This window comes from Aquarana catesbeiana, linkage group LG01 (assembly GCF_042186555.1).
Source record: "Aquarana catesbeiana isolate 2022-GZ linkage group LG01, ASM4218655v1, whole genome shotgun sequence".
NCBI classification, from domain to species: Eukaryota; Metazoa; Chordata; class Amphibia; order Anura; family Ranidae; genus Aquarana; species Aquarana catesbeiana.
Window position 1 is genome coordinate 902767588 of NC_133324.1, and position 17793 is coordinate 902785380.

The following is a 17793-nucleotide window of genomic DNA, read 5'->3' on the forward strand; positions in this document are numbered from 1 at the left end:
GTCACTACTCCTGTCATCCTTGTAACAGGAAAAAGCACCACCCCATCCCTACATTAAACCATTAAGTCCAGGGCAGCTGCCCCTCCTGGCCACCCCTCGTCTCAGCCCTGTGCCAGTGTCCTGTATATTACCCCTGGCTCAGATTCTCCCCAACACCTGTTTTTTTTGGATCTTTCATTACAAAGGTGTCACACCCTACCAAACTATGTTGGATTGTTTAGTCATCCCATGGACCTCAGAGTGACTGCAAACCCAAGAACTAACATTCCAGCTACATACATCCCCAGAGAAGTCAACTATCCAGGAGATATCATAGATGGAGGGGATGCACAGAAACATTAAGCACTTCCCACTCTACCAAAATTCATGTGGAATCTCTCCAACATTCCACATTACTGCCTGCAAACCCATCAAAACATACCAAGCTCAAATAGGCACCTGCATGCCCTAGGACAACTAGTTTCCCCAGTGGATAACTATGTACTAAATGTAACTATGTAACTATGATACCACATTCCTACTGCTAGATTTACACTCTTGAAGTTCTTTTTACCCTAACCAAGTTTGTGCCTGCACTGCCACATCCTACAATATGTGTGTATTGTAATTGTACATGTCTATTAGACTCCCAGTTTTGGCACAGTAAGTAAGCATAATTTGTGGGTAAAAGGACTGTGCTATATGTTACCATGTACACTGTGAGTATGCCCAAGTTATACCACTGTCACACCCATAATTTGCTGCTACGTGCCACCTAATGGTTCTCCACTGGATTATCTATGGTCCTGCTCTCCAACTGCTCTGTTCAGCCACTGGAAGTGATGAAAATACTTCTACGTTGGTGCTTGGCCAAGCTGTGTCACAGATATAGGTAGATAAAGAGGGAGCGCCCGATATCCAATAAAATACAAGTCGAGAGGTGGATTTGTGGTTGTTTATTGAGAGTAGCAACAAGTGATCAAGCCAACGTTTTGGGGTAAAAAGACCCCTCCTTCCTCAGTGCTGCTGCTGATTCCTGATGGTGAATGGGGAAGAACCCCCAACAAGTGTGTCTGTGACACCGAGATCAGAATGCTGCCGCTGCAAACTTGGCAGACTCATATCATTCCGATCTTGGTGTCACAGACACACTAATTTGGGATCCTTCCCCATTCAACATAATTTTTTCCCCGAAACACTTTGGCTTGATCACTTGTTGCTACACTCAATAAACGACCACAAATCCACCTCTTGACTTGCATTTCATTGGATATCAGGCACTCCCTCTTTATCTACCTCTCCTAGTACACGCGGAAATTACCTCAAGGCCGTAACCAGAGGCAGAAGCCCAAGCCCCCAAAAAGGGCTCACCACCTCCTTCCGTTTTAGTTGTGCAGAAAGCATCGGAAGAGAATTCTTCCAATCCGCCCACACTATTACCTAACCATTTACCTACAACCGATTGAGTCAGTCCAGAGTGGTCTCCAACCCTATAGAAGCTCTGTCACATGGTATCTTCACCAGCTATCTTTAAAAGAGAAGTATGGCCAAAGCTCTTTAGAGTCATAGGAGTGCACTTATTTCTGAACTCCTGTGACCCAAAGTCAGATGAGAGAAGGCTAAAGCCCACTGTAGGCTGACATCACAGAACTAGTCCAGGCTCCTGATAATGTCAGGATCCACCTAGATGCCTGGACCGGAAGCTGGCTCAGGCTCTCAGTGCACCACTGAGAGTCTGAGCCAGCTGCTCCCACCTCCTCCATAGCCGAGTGCTCCAATGACCGCTGGAGGGGCAAAGCAGAGTGCTAATGACGGACAGTTACCACTCTCTGCTTAGGCCCCGGAAGGAAGAGGGGTGAAGATGGAGGTGGCCACCAGCGGGGACATCGCGGGCTTCATTTGCAGGTAAGTTGCACATAATGGGCTAGTATGCAATGCATACTAGCCCATTATGCTTTTACTTTGCAGGGGAAAAAAGAGGAAGTAAAACCTATCAGGGTTTACTTCCCCTTTAAGACTGCATATGATGTAATACAGAATGGATAATACCATATTAAATACTAATACATTTCTCTTGTTAAGGTGTATCTAACTCCAAAATCGAAGATACAGTATATGACAGCTTACCTTAGATGGGGTGGTTGAGTTAGTTTTTTAAAATGTTTTTCCTTTATTGTCACCTCTTAATGCTGTGATCAACTCACTTCCAGTTCCTGGGTGACTATGCTGACTCCTCTGATTTCTATACAGGCAGCTGGCTAGACTGCAAATATGTCTTCCTTTCTTCATTTCCATTACACATCAGTAGATTACAGAAGAAAGATAGAATTTCTTTTATCTCTGAGTGCAATTCAGTTTGAATTGAAGTGACAAGGACACAGCATTTCTGGCACATGTATATCCAGTACTTGCTGAAAATGTTCTTAGCCTAAAAATGAAAACAAATGCAGCCACTACATCTAGCAACTGGTAAGCTGCAATATATTAGTTACATAGTTACATAGTAGGTAAGGTTGAATAAAGACACCAGTCCATCCAGTTCAACCTGTGGTGTGTGTGTGAGTGTTTGAGTGTGTGAGTGAGTATGTGAGTTTACATCAATAGAACCCTCTACGCAGTTTCTCTTCCAGTTTCAATGAATGGCCGCATTTTTTTTAAAACTCCCTCCCACTGAAACGTTTTTTTTCCCCCATGCAAGGGTCACTAGTAAGGTATTTGTATATAGCTATCATATCCCCTCTCAAGTGTCTCTTCTCCAGAGAAAATAGGTTTAATTCTTGCAGTCTTTCCCCATAATTGAGGTCCTCCAGTCCCTTTATTAGCTTTGTTGCCCTTCTCTGCATTCTCTCCAGTTTCAGCACATCCTTCTTGAGGACTGGTGCCCAGAACTGGATGGCATACTCAAGATGCAGCTGGACCAGAGTCTTGTAGAGTGGGAGAATTATCGTTTTATTGCTGGAGTGAATGCCCTTTTTAATGCATGCTAATATTCTGCTGGCATTGCTTGCAGCAGCTTGGCATTGCATGCCATTGCTGAGCCTGTCATCTACTAGGACCCCCAGATCTTTTCCTATCCTGGATTCTCCCAGAGGTTCTCTCCCTAGAGAGTAACTTGCATTTGTATTTTTGCCACCCAAATGCACTACATTTTTCAACGTTAAACCTCATTTGCCATGTAGTTGCCCATCCCATTATTTTATTGAGGTCTTCTTATAAGGTTTCCACATCTTGCTGTGAAGTTGTGGAAACCCTATATTGCATTTTTGCTCTTGGGTTTAGTTAATACGTTGCACTGGATTTGATTTTACATTTTCTATTTTTACTGGATTTTACATTTTCTATCAAGCCATAGTTTTATATTGGCGGTAATTGTCCACAGCATAATAGATTAAACTAAATAAAAGGACGTCAGCAAACTCAAATTGTTTCAGGTGAATTTTGTTTGGCATTGATAAATCTGCAATGGAACTTGACAGACTGCCTCAGTACTTGCTGTGAAGAATAATTCTCTATGTTAGCTGCCATTTTAGGCCAAAGGAGGCCCCTGTACTAAGACAAAAACTTTCAGATTGCCTGTATAGTAAGCAACATAAGATGCCACTACTTGCAGTTTTACATTTGTAATGACTACTATTATAGCCTATTCAGAATGAGCATCCTTCTGTATGCTAGAATTGGTGTGTCGTACAACTCATTGGTAAGGTGAAGTGTGGGTATTTTCCTTACATGTTTTGAATCATCTGTTCTTTGTAGTCAGTATTTCAATTTCTCCATAGAAAAGGAAACAACCTTTCTTAAACTGTTCAGAACCACATATCTATGAAAGATCACATTAGTAGTAGGTCCTATTACGGCTGAGTGCTGAATAGGTGAGAAATAAATCACCCACCTCGGGTCATTCTCTGTAGGTGTTCTACTTTGATTTTCACCCTAATAATTATGGGTCATAAGCTAAGGCTAAAGCCTTGATAACATGTATCTAGCAATCATTTCTCACATTCAACTGGACTTGTATTACGTTAAGGACCTTTTGCAGCTTACCCAAGCAGCTTTTTAGTTTTAATGAGTACCAGGAACATAAAAAAAAAATTACCTTTCAATGTATAAAGAGAAATGCTGATTGTCCAAAAGCAGGAGGGGAAGTTTGTAAAACCAGTGTTAATATCAAAATTCCAATCCATGACTTCCATGGAATCTGGGATGGGTGTCAATCCTTTGATTTACACCTGCCCCGACTTGGTTGGAAAAAAGCTTTTTTTCTTAAAAAAGTTCAAAAAGAACATTAGGAAAAAAATATTTGTCAAAAAGAGTGGTGGATGCTTACAACAGACTTACAGCAGAAATATTGAGTCAGTCAATAGTAAGTGAACATAAACATAGGTCTAGCCTCAGACAAAAATGTAATAAAATGGCACTTCACTCTTTCTGCTATCAGGCAATTTTTGTTGGAGAACAACTAGGACCCTATTTAATTTAATCAATGAAACCCACTAAGGGCCACAGAAGCCATGTGGCACAAGTAACACCCAATTAACATATCTGCCTGGGAGTCTAGTGTAGACAGTTGTACCCCCATAAACGGTCAGGCAGACTGAATTTGAGCTATTGTTGCAAATTTGGGACATCCTTTACACCCATTACCTTAAAAGGTTCAGACCTATGTAACCAAACCTATGCCTTCAAAAGCATATCTGATCCTTGGAAGGTCCTATTATCACTCTCTTGATGATCCAATCACCTCTCAGTTTTCATAAATGATGCTCAAAACTAATGCACATCCTTTTTGGTCATTCAGCAACAAAATTACCTCAGTGTCTCATATAAAAACGTTGAAGTGCATTGGTGCAATGCCCAGTTAGATTTATACTTACACCGGAAATGAACAGATGGTATCTAAAATTCTTTTTATGTGATTGGTTCTTATGTGACAATGCAAACATTAAGACTAGAATTCACTGACTTGAGCCTTTAGGAACACAACTTTTAGTGCCCCTCTCCTGTTTAACACTTGCTGTTCTTATGCTGGCTTAGACAATTGTAATAATGTGTAAAACGTTTAATGTATAATATGTATAATATGTGATGATTATACCTACTGATGCTGGAAAAACATGTAGCCAGTTATTATATGGTAAGTCCCCTACTTACGAACAAGTTCTGTTCCGAGAGCTCATTCGTAAGTCCAACAAAGATCAGCGCATTTTTGAAAGTTTGCAAGCTGAACGTTCGTATGTAGGGATTAACTGTACAAGAAAAAGCTTTTCTCTTTGCCTCTGCTGCCTATAGGCACAAGTCTACTGTGCCTGATGGTAAATCCAGCCTTGCAAATCTCTCTTTCAGACAAACAGCTATATGAAAATGTCTACACGATCCTGAGACTAAACTTCATGTATTTATGTTCTCACACATCAGACTTATAGAGGGTCCCACTGAAAAACGGATGCCGCAGAACTTTTCACCACATGTAACATCTACTGTAACATTATCAGAACATTCATCTTACATCGCCCCGGAAATCTTTGACCTAGAATTTTGATATGATGTATGTTCCACCATCTGCTCTGTTTTTCTAAAGGGGGTCTTCAAGAAACAATTAAAACTCAACTACTGTTCTGTTTTGTATCACCTACCTATACCAAAATTGGATAAAATAGAATTTATGAAAAAAAAAAAAAACTCAACTACTGTGTCAGGGCGTAGGAGTTTACCTACTTTTTGCTGGCCAGGGGAAATTTTAACTGGTGTCCCAAATACAAAAAGTAAGCCCCATCAACTGGCAAGCTTTGCCCCAGGTTATCATGTCTTATCATGTTAATTTCTTATGTTGCGAAACCAGCATGCCCCACTACACAAAACAGCAATGACTAAAAATAAAACAGTCAAGCTCCTGCATAGGGTGTACTACACCCCTGTGAGGATGTAGGATGTACCCGACATGAGATCCGAAGTGTCCTTGATGTCATGTTCACCTAGGGTCCTACCTATACATGTTTTGGGACTGACTGAGTATTGCAAAATTCTGTTCGGATGCTTTGAATTGATTAATCCTAGGTTTCAGTTGACACTTTCAGCTTCCCTGGAGTTGACCCTTCTGGGAAAACATGAGGATGAGCAGCGTTCTCATCATACTAAATTGATGATTTCCACTTCAACTCCCCCTGTGGTGTCCTCCTAGGAGGCAATGGTGGATGCTGCCCTGCCTATATATAAACTTATGTATATTAATCGAGGCTGCCCCTGGAAATATGATAACGTTTGGTCTCCTTGGACCTCAAGTTGAGATGCATTTGGCTATTCCCACCTCTCACCCCTGCTCTTATCTCCTTCCCCTACCTCTTTTCTCATACCTTCCCATTCTCCTCCCTATTTCCTGCTACCACTCCTTTTATTTCTTTTTGTGTCCCTCCTATTACCTGCTGCAATGATCATTTTTGTTGATGGATGGATAATTTACCAGGTGTTATTCTGCATCTCATGCGTTCGTGCTGGGACTTTTTCAATTTCTTTTTTTTCCCTGTAAGTGTATGTGGTAAATGCTCCATGGCATTGTATGGTTGGGTCTTAATGACTTGCTCCTACTTATCAATTTGGTATAGCACTGTATTTTATTTATGGGATTATTTACTCTGTACCATTTTGTTCTTCAATTAAGCACTCTTGATTTAAAAATAAATAAATAAATAAATAAAACTGTAATACAATTTATTGTGGTTATAAGCCTTGTGAGATGAAAGCACAAATTGGACGTAATATGTTTACCATGTAAAAATAATCTCAACAGAATTAGAAATGAGCTAAGTGATTCCCATGAGGTAGAGTCCTATCTGTATTGCAGCTGAATCAAACCTGCTAAAAATGTAATGGAAACAAACCTGCTAAAAATGCATTTTTTATAACCTGTTAATGTTTATTAGGCTTTCCCTTGGTGTTTTGCATACCCTCTGCCTTCCTACTTTGTTTCACAACCAGTCGAGGAGGAGATGTGTCTTGTGTCATCAGATACAACACACAAAACTGGAAAAACACAAAACTAGAAAAGTGACAGCGTACATGAAATCATGTGTTTGACTTTCACAATGATGCTTGCAGCATAATTGGCGCTGCAGGAAACAAACATTTTTGTAATTGTGGTCCAAAATAATATAAAAATAATATACAGTAAATACAAGAAGAAGAACATTTTTGTGTTACAACTTGAACACACAGTCCCCGTTTATATTGTAAAGAGCTGCATAAACGGTTGATGCTTTTTTAAATCCTGTATAATACTAATCATAATGTACAGCCTGTATTTCTTATTCAACAACAGTAGCGAGTAATACATTTATGTTGAATCTAGTTATTTTTTAAAGAAAAAAATGTGCATGATGAAATTCACAAATAAAAAGCAGTAAACTGTCCCTTAGACCTTATAACACCTATTTTTTCCTTATAAAGATACCAGCCTTAATGTACATTGCTGCTGTTCTTGAAAACAAACACAGACTGTAAATGTGTGTTAATTTTTCTGAAAAGTTGTAACACAAAAGTGTACCATTTTATGTATACAATTCCGAAACATTTTATTTTTTGCAGCATTAATTATGCATCAAGCATCAGTGTTGAAGTCAATCATACAATTTCGTGTACACTGTTAGTTTAAAAAAAAAAAAAATAATGTAAAACAATGCAGCATTTTACACTAGATACATTTTTCGTGGAGTTTGGACACTTTTGATGCTGCAGCTTTATTATTTGTTATAGATGTATTATTTTATTGTTGATTTTTTTTTTTTCAACAGAGATTTTATTGTTGATTTAGTATTGTAAATTGTTTACTTTTTTGTAGGGTGAGTGTGAAAAGGTTTTTTGATTTAATAAGTTAAAGAATTTAATTATTATCCTTATAGATCTTACCCTATAATCTTTTCTGGACAACCTACAAGTATTGCGTTTTTTGTGTGTGTGTGAACCCAATAGGGGGAATATTTTTCTGATTCTATACAAAAATCTATTAACTACATAAAAGTCACACAGAAAATGTTCAATTTGTAGCAGAATTGAAAAATCAACGTCTTTTATTCTTAAAAAAAAAAAATATATATATATATAGATATTTCCTAATACCTCTGCTACCACACACACAATATGAAACCTTTGATTGATTTGTGAACGTATATATGTGCTAGAATTGTGAATTAATATTAATAAAAAAGCTGCTGCTAAAACAACATTGTGTGTTCCCACAAAACAGCATAAAAAATTAGAGATAATGTGGTGTAGCGCTGCTTATACAAAAAATAAAAAGTCAAGTTCCACAAAACAATAAATTATTATGTGAAAAATAAATCCATCAAACATAAATCATCCTTAATTTATGAAGTAGTAAAGAATGTGATGCTATCCCTAGCTAAAAAAAAATAACGCCACACACTTTGCTACTTCATTTACTGTTATGTGTGGGGACACATCGTAGCCTCCCTGACGGTATTCCCGAGTGTGGCTCGGGGTTAAATTTCAGCACCATTAGCGGTAACCCCGAGCCACACTCGGGATTGCATTGCAGGATCCTGGTGCGGTATACTTACCTTGTCCCCAGGATCCTGCGATGTCCCCCCACGGTGTCTGCGGGCTCTGTCCTCCACCCGAGGCCTCTGTGTGCCGGGCTCCGTTACCTGTGAGCGTCGCGACGCAAGGGGGCGGAGCCTGGCAGCAAATTAAAAAAAAACTGTAAAAATCATAACACATACAGTACTGTAATCTTACAGATTACAGTACTGTATGAAATCATTTCACATCCCTTTTGTCCCCAGTGCTTTGTCCAATGCCCTGCATGCAGTTTTATATTATATATACTGTTCTTTCTGCCTGGAAACTTGACATTGTTCATAGCAACCAAAAAGTGTCCCTTTACGTCAAAAAAGGCTTTAGACCAGCTAGAAAACAGCGATAGTAAATTAGAACACTTGCAGAATTGAGCGATAGTGAATTGTGGGGAAAATGATTTTATTATTATTATATTATTTTTTTTAAATTATTTATATTTATTTATTATATTATAATTTATGATTTTGTGTTTCAAACTTCATCATACCCGGGATATCTACTATACTCTTGGTGGACAGATTTAAGTGTGTTATTGTTAAGAATTACAGGACTACAATATAAAACACCAAATTTCCATGCAAAATAATTGTACCGCTTTCAGCACCTAAAATCCGAAATAATCATACCGCCAGTGAGGTGTTGACAGCTCCCACTGTTTGTTCTTAATTTACCAGTTGGTGTTGGTTAGAGCATAAGTGAATTTATTTGATGTAATCCTTTTTCCATGAGTCTATATATACCAAAGTATACATCAAAAATTTCTTTACTGAAAGTGCTCGATTGCTTCCATTAGTGTATTACGTGATCGTGACGTAACGCGTAGGATGGGTAGGACACGTGTGGAGACAGTGTGGACCGGAAGTCTGGTGCTTGGTTATGAAAGGTTTTAAAGGGGTTTTATTGACATTTTAACTTTGAGTGTATTACCCTTAGTAACATTCGCTGGTTTAAGTTTTACTACACTATGAGAGCCCTTTATCTATGCTTGTCATATTGCAATTACCATCTATTTGGCCGCGTGGTGTATTGAGGATTCTTAAAGGAGTAGTACCCCTGTCATCCCAGAAAATTCCTATCGGTGTCCTAAAGGAGGCCCCAGTGGACAGAGGTGGAAGTAGTCCCAAGCGGAGGGCTTAGATGTCCAGGAGTCTGCTAATATAAGTTATATACCCCCTAAGTAGAGATGAGCGTTCTGGGAGCCTGGAGGGAGCATGTGGTGTGTTTCTTTCTTGTTTAATTCACTTGGTGTGAGTTACATTACTAATATAAGCACTCAAGCACTTTAAGCACTGAAGATTTTGGTGTTTACTTTGGTATATATGGACTCATGTATTAAGGATTATTTATGTTTGATGGACTTATTTTTCACAGATTAATTTTTTTGTTTTGTGGAACTTGACTTATTTATACAGTATATTGCATAAGCAGAGCTACACCACATTATCTTTATTATTTTATTTATTCCTGATAGTTTAATTTGATTTGATTTGAGTTAATAATGAAAGTCCTTTAGTTTAGATTTGCCCTTCCTTTCTTGTCTCCCCCCCCCCCCCTTTCCTAAATTTTGACCCCCTCTGAAGGTAAGGAAAACCTCGACTTTGTGCTGCAACATCTATTTCTTTTCTATTTTCTTCCTCCCCTAGCCTTACCTTATACCTTATCCCTTTTTCTAAAATCAGCGATGAAAATCACTGAGGCTGCATTCACACTTCAGCGTTTTGAATCGTGGACAGATTTGCTACGAATCTGCCCACGATTTGAAAGCGCTGATGTGTGAATGGCAATTCGCGGGACTTGCATTTGAGATGGCATTCATTTGAATGCCATCTCAAATCGCGACACAGGTCTGCCGCAATTGTCGCACGATAAATCGCGCTGCAATCGCGGCAACATGCATCACGGGAAGCATGTCGCCCAAAAGTAGCTCCTGAACTTTTTTTTGGGCGACATGCGTGTTGCCGCGATTGCAGCGCGATTTATCGCGCGACAATCGCCGTGATTTGAGGTGTCATTTAAATGAATGGCATGTCAAATGTGAATCCCGCGATTTGCCATTTACACATCAGTGTTTTCAAATCACAGGCAGATTCGCTGCAAAATTCACGGCAAAGTGTGAATGCAGCCTTAGTCGGGCTACTTCCTCTCTTTAGGATTATTCCATCTCCATAGTTGTTACAGTATAAAATATATAGTGTACAAGACAATTTTCTCATGCTTTACTATGACTCAACATACTGCGGAAATTTCTACAATTTTTTTGGAAACAGAATGTCTTTTGAAAAACCAGTGGAAATTTATTGAAGAAAAGCCCTTTAGGCTTGACAGTTTTATGAAAGATTTTATGCACTGTTTTCCCCAGCATTAATAATTTATACCTGGAAAGCTGGGGAACAGATGCAGTGGCTTTTTACAAATGAAGAACAAAATTGTCCCATTTTTAGGTAAAAAAAAAAAAAACCTTGTGAAATACAGCAAAAGTCTACACAAGTCGCTTGGTCCCCTGGGTCGTGCTTATTCTTTCTACACTTTGAAATAAATGGCGTATACCGTCAAAATACTATACGGGATGCAGAGACTTCCTAGACCCTGGAGTCCACTACCTGGACTTCAATTATATGTTTATCATCAATGACATTGTGCTATTTGTGCATGTGGTCGTGTTTGTGATTGTGCTCCACTGTACGTATACCATTGTTGAGGTTTCTGTGTTACCGTATGCCCTATCTAAATAAAGAATTGGAAAAAAAAAAAAAGTCTACTCTTATATAGATATTAAGAGAAATGTAATCATTGGTCCAATTCAATTTAAAGTGTTGCTTTCCTTTAACATTACATGGAAAGTTTTTGAAAAATTTTGACATGGAAAGTTTTTTTTAAATTTTTTAAAATATCCTTTCAATTAAATTAATAATCGTCAATTAATATGTTTTAAACATTTTTTTTCTGCAAAATATATCAGACAAAGCAAATCAAAACATCTCTCTTGCCAATACATTATTAATCATAATTTTTTATTTTTTATTTTATTTTTTTTATTAGGCAGCCTTTAGTGTATTTGTAACAGCTCACAAATAATCAAACTCTTGATTATTGATATCTAGCATGAAAAAACAGGCTGATAAAGGGACATGTGCTCTAAAACACATAAGTGGGGGTACTCATTACCATCCAGGTTACAATTTCAGTCCCTATTTCCAGCTGTCAGATTGGGGCGTATTGTTGTGCCTTCCTCCACAGCTGTATTCAGCATCCACTCCAGATGTTTTCCACTTTTGCTTTCATCTCTCTTTTTGCCGGCTACGTACTATCAGTGAATCCAGCACTTGTGACCTGGTATTCTTTGGGAGAGGATTTTCTTGGTTTTACGCCCCAATCTAATTATCACAATTTTAATATTTTACTTTATTAAAAGGTGCTTTACCTGCACTATCCCGTGTGCTCTGTTTTGTTTCTTTCTTTACATTCAGTTATATGGCCTTCAAAAACTAATTTTAATTGCAGATTGCATAATTATCCTCAATACTTGGCATTTGTATTTGCCAGAAATAACCCTATACCTTGCTGTATAATAATAATATATAATATACATATATATATATATATATATATATATATATATATATATATATATATATATATATATATAATTTAGTAATAATAATCATAATAATATTAATAATAATAATAATCGTAATATTTTACATGAAGATAATAAGCTGTAGAATAATAAGTCATAATATTTTTACATCTTTTTTAATTTACTATCTTTATATTATTTAGACATGCGTGTACTGTAAATAGTATTATATAAAAATGAACGTTACAAAAATATCGCTGTTTCCAACCTTCAATAAAAACTGCTCTCCTAGTGGCTTATTTTTGGAAATAGACAGGTTGAGACTTTCCTACTGCTTCTGTGTCGTGTGGTCCTACTCCACGTATGAGAGCAGCAGCACTAGGATATGCATAGTAATGAATAATTGAAAACAAGTTTGCCTTGCATCTCTATGGTACAGTAATGCATGAGAGCTCCAAAATTACACAAGGCATACGATGACCGTTAATGGCTGTGTATCAAACAAAGCAAAAAATAAATGGTGGGTACGTATTACGTTCATAAACAAGCAAATGAGGCAAACAACTGAGATCTCTAGTTTTTGCTTCTAATAAATGAACCCATTATAGCCATTATCTTAATTTTAAAGATGCATTAAAGATTATTAAGCAAGATCTGTGCTTTGGAGTCAGTTTTATTTGATTACACATTTTTAAACTGATGTTTGATATCAATTTTTTTTTCCAGTCAAAACTTTTCTTATTTGGAAACGCTTTTTTGAATAAAATGGGGTAGAATCAAAACTTCTGGCAGGTTTTTATTGTTGTCTGTGGCTCCATTGGGGAGATTTCCCCAGTGACACCCCAGTGGCTGAAATTCGGGGTCACCTTGAAAAGATTGTACAAACAATAATAAAACAATTCAAATAGTTCTAACCCCTGGAACATAGGATTTGCTGCTGTCATTCTTTACCATTGTAGAGATTAACCATCACAACTGACCCTTTTTCATTGGGACAGGAAGTAATATATAATATAAGTGTCCCATATATATAATATAAGTAAGATATGAAGTCTCCCGAATAAGTTCAGACAGCAAAAACAAATTCTATTAGTTCCCCACTCTACAAGCTGTGCCTATAAGACTGTTTAAGAAAAAAAAAAAAAAAAAAAAATATATATATATATATATATATATATATATATATATATATATATATATATATTCAATCTAAAACATTATACAATTATTGTAAATGGGTAATACTCATAACTAGAAAAAAAACAACTTAGAAAGGCACTTATATTTTTACAATGACTTCACAGAAAACCTTAAAAAGTGGCTAATAAAAGTAGAAAATGGTTAATTACATATTTAGTTGCTATGGCCCAATTTCTACAGGTTGCCCGTAGTTTTCTATACAGTTCACAGTCCTGCAGGAGGAATAATGTGGCCTCTCTAGGCTTCAAAGCCAACAATGCTACAGCAACCAAAACTTTTATTAGTCAGCTCCTTGTTTGCCCTTGCCCAATGGCAGTGTGCTCAACTGCATGAATCAGTTACCAGATTACCATGTGGTGCAGTCCTTCACCTGGACTGCCTTTGATCAAGTGCAGAATATCACCAGTCACCACAAGTAGGTGGGAAATATTGAAAAGTATTGTCTTAACTGGAGCACAGCCAATCAGCTTTTAACTTTTCATTTTCTAGGCTGTGTGGAAAAAAATGAAAGATAGAAGCTGATTGGTTGCTATGGGGCACCAGCTGAAAAAGAACTTGTCTCAGGCACTTTTATTTAATTGCCACCATAATGTGAAGGGGCCTAACGAAAAAAGAAATACCATGCACAGGCAGTATGAAGGTCTGTGTGATTATATAAATTTGAATGGATTGTTTAGGTAAACCCAAAATAAGCACATACCAGGGAATTAACTAAGCATCCTGCACAATTATAATGGTGCCATAAACAGGAGTGGTGTGCACTACATTAACAGAGAAGATACTCTTGTTTTAGATCTGTCTGCACCAGCCGCACCAGTTTCTATTTCAGAGTGAAATAGAAACTGGTGTGGGTTCTGCATCTAATTAGCTAAGAGATAGAGAAAACTTCTGCAGATCTCCACCAGGTCAGACGTGGAGTACGGTATGTACACAGAAGACAGCTCATGTACCTTCCCCTGCTTGTGCAGTGATCACACTGCACGAGCAGAGCCTACACAGCCTTCCTTCTTATTCACACACTAAGCTGAGTAGGGGGTGGGGATGGACACAGAGATCAGAGCAGGCAACTTCAGCTGTACTGTTCTGTGTTATGTCTGTCACAGACACAGCATAGAACAGGGACCAGATCAGTCCTAATTAACAAAGTAGCTTGTACACCTTTTGTTAACTTGGAGCAGGATCTGCTCCATTTCCTCCGCTTAGAAGAGTGGTGCAGGCACAGAGGCTGCACAACTCTTTGTTAATTCGCTGGATGGTAATTTCATTGATCTGAATCTCACCACACAAATTATAATCTGATTGTGCAATCTCATTTTGATTTAACAGCAACTATGTAGTTAGATGGAAATAAATCAATTAGATAATATAGGTAGGTCCTTGCACCAAACAATTTCTGATAAATGTAAACAAGGTTGCACAAAGCTGTTATGTGTGTAGCCAGTTTAAGAGAGTCTGAAACATAATTTGATTGCATGGGGTTTATTAAAAAAAAAAAAAAATTTAAAAAGATTAAAGTCACATTAAAGATTTAATAAAAAAATTAAAAAAAACATGTCATACTTACCTGTTCTGTGCAGTGGTTTTGCAAAGCAGGCCCGATCCACATTTTTTTGGGTCCCCCGCCGGCACTCATGGCTCCTCCTCTTTAGCCAGGGCCCCCAATAGCAAACTGCTTGCTATGGGGGCACTGGTGCATGCTCACTCAAAAGCCCCGCTTTATGCGTCCATAAGACACACAGAGCCATGGCTCGGCCCTGCCCCTCCTCTCTGCTCATTGGCTCATTGGCTGTGATTGAAAGTAGCAAGATTTGCTGTCTCTGCCAATGAGAAATGAGAGACCCGGGAAAAGTTCAACTCTCACATCACTAGATCGAGTGGGGGGTCAGGTCAGTATTGGGGGGGGGGGGGGGCACAAAAGCCTTGAGCCGTTAAAACCACTTTAACATAACTTGCATGCAATCGATCTTCAGAGCAGCTATGATAGGCTCCTCTATATACGGGCATACCCCACTTTTAAGTACACAATGGGGTTTATTTACTAAAGCTGGAAAGTGCAAAATCAGGCTCACTTCTGCATAGAAACCAATGTGCTTCTAACCCAGTGTTTCTCAGCCTTACTAGTGCCGTGACCCCTTGATAAAATTTCCCAAGTTGTGGGGACCCCTAACAGTAAAATTATTTTCATTGCGTGGGTTGTCAGCACCCAAAGCAAGACAAGTAATTTGCACCCCTAACCCATGGACATTTAGCGCTCCCTGAGTCCCTTCCACTCGTACAGTATTAAAACCCCTTATGGTACATTACATCTCTCTCTTTGTTCTCCTTTCTTTCCCTTTTGTTTCTCTCTATGCTAATTTCTTGCCCCCCCCCCCCCCCCATCCCTCTCTCTAGCTGTCTTTCTTGTTCTTTCTCCTTATTTTTTCTCTCCCTTTTTCTTTGCTCCTCCCCCTCTTTTCCATGTGTTCTCTATTTTTATTCCTTCTCTAACTCCTTGGTGGGGGGAATAGGATGAGTGGCAGTGCTGGCAGAGAGTTGTGATGAGTGGCAATGCTGGCGGGGAGTTGGGATCAGTGGCAGTGCTGGGGGGAGTTCTGATCAGCCAACCTAGGTGCTCTTGATCGAGGTCATCTGCTGATCTAAGAACTGTAGTGGGGACTACTAATGGCAACTATAATCACAGGTAATGTTACTCACTGTGTCTCCGGCTTCACTGTGTCTCCAACTTTGTGGTGTCTCGCAGCAGTGACACCTATGCCGAAATCAGGAGATAGGGTCTCCTCCAGCCCCTCCCACTTCACATTCCTCACCAGTCAGCTGACCTCTAGTCTCTGCCCCCCAGCCATGCTGTGAACTTAATGGGCGGCTGTGAAGAGGCTGAGTGGGCAGCCGCGGGCTCCAGAAACAGCCCTGCTGGGCGGCCGCGAAAAGGCTGGGAGAGCAGCGCGGGCTTCAGGAACAGCCCAGGATTCAGTGACCCCTGGCAAATCGTCATTTGACCCCCGAGGGTGTCCCGACCCCAGGTTGAGAACCACTGCTTGTTCAATTAAGCTTTGGTAATAAAATCTGGAAGCTCATTGGCTTCTATGCAGAAGTGAGCCTAATTTGGCACTTTCCAGCTTTAGTAAATAAACCCCATTGCGTACTTAAAAGTGGGATATGCCTGTATCAAATTGAGGGCTTAAAGGCATATTCCACCTTTTAAAAATTGAAAATGTAAGATTACCAAATGTACCAAAACTGAAAAGGTAAAAAATGTACGTTTATTATTTTGTTTCATTTGCAATGCACAAGCTCCTGCAGACTCTTCCTCCATCCCCAGGTCTGTACTGAGATATGGGCCTTCAACTATGGAGCTGAAGTATCAATGAACTATGAGTGTGGTGACCTCACGACACTACATTCAAGAATATGAGCTGCGGTAGCAGAAGTATTATGCAGTTCAGGTAAGTTGGGGGTGGTTTGGGCTGGGGAATGGCACCATGTTACACCCTAAATATGGATGTAACATAAATTGTGCTGTGAAAGGTGGACTTAGCCTTTAAAAGGCTCATGTATGACAGTTTACACAAGTACCAAAGCCAGTTACTATGGGATATATTACAGCAAAGCCCACCTATATTTGGATGTATACTTTTAACAGGATCCCCAAAGCTTGCATAAATCCTGGAAACAAAGGCTACTAACAGTCGTTGCAATCTATGTTACATTTAGACCTCATATTTTATATTGGCGTGCATATGTTATGCTCCCTACTGGAGCAAATTTGGTATAAAGTTATAGTTTCTTACGGCAGCAGAGCATTATGGTAGTGACCAGCAGACAGATGAGAAGAAATCCGCAAAGTCCAGCAAGCGGGGCCCAGATGTTCATATTACAGTCAATCTTCCAGATTTCAGTCTCTTTATCTGTTGGGTCTATTAAAGAACAGTTTTCAGTAAGTATTTCTGTCAATGCGTTTTAGCAATCTATATGTACTCTGCTTGCCACATATAAAATGGTGAAGACATTTAGAGATTTAATAAAAAAAAAAAGAATTGCATTTACTAAAGTTAATGACATTCTTCTAAACCTTTGAGTATCAGGACTCTTGTACTGTGAAGAAGGGGGTAGATGCTGCATAACGTGTCCCGAAAAATTAGTACAACCAAAAAAATGTATTATAGACATACTCAACTGTGTTCTTGCAAGTGCACTAATATGGCTACAATTATCCTAAACATTAATTAATGAAAGAAACCCTAATGCCGCGTACACACGAGTGCAAAAGACCGATGAGATTTTTTCATCGGAAAATGCGACCGTGTATATGCTCCATCGGACTTTTGCTGGCTGAATTCCAGCCAGCAAAAAATTGAGAGCATGTTCTTAATTTTTCGGTCGGAAAAAGTTCCTATCCGAAAATGCGATCGTCTGTGGCACTTCCAACGCGCAAAATTCCTACGCATGCTCGG

At 38.8% G+C, this 17793-nt stretch overlaps 1 protein-coding gene across 1 annotated transcript in view; it reads right to left on the minus strand.

Annotated features, from left to right (window-relative positions):
- CD8A (CD8 subunit alpha) overlaps positions 1-17793 on the minus strand; it is a 45136-nt gene that overhangs the window by 14562 nt on the left and 12781 nt on the right. The window contains exon 4 of the mRNA XM_073610981.1: positions 17131-17256. Coding sequence (XP_073467082.1) covers positions 17131-17256 — 126 coding nt within the window. The remainder of the gene's footprint in view (positions 1-17130; positions 17257-17793) is intronic.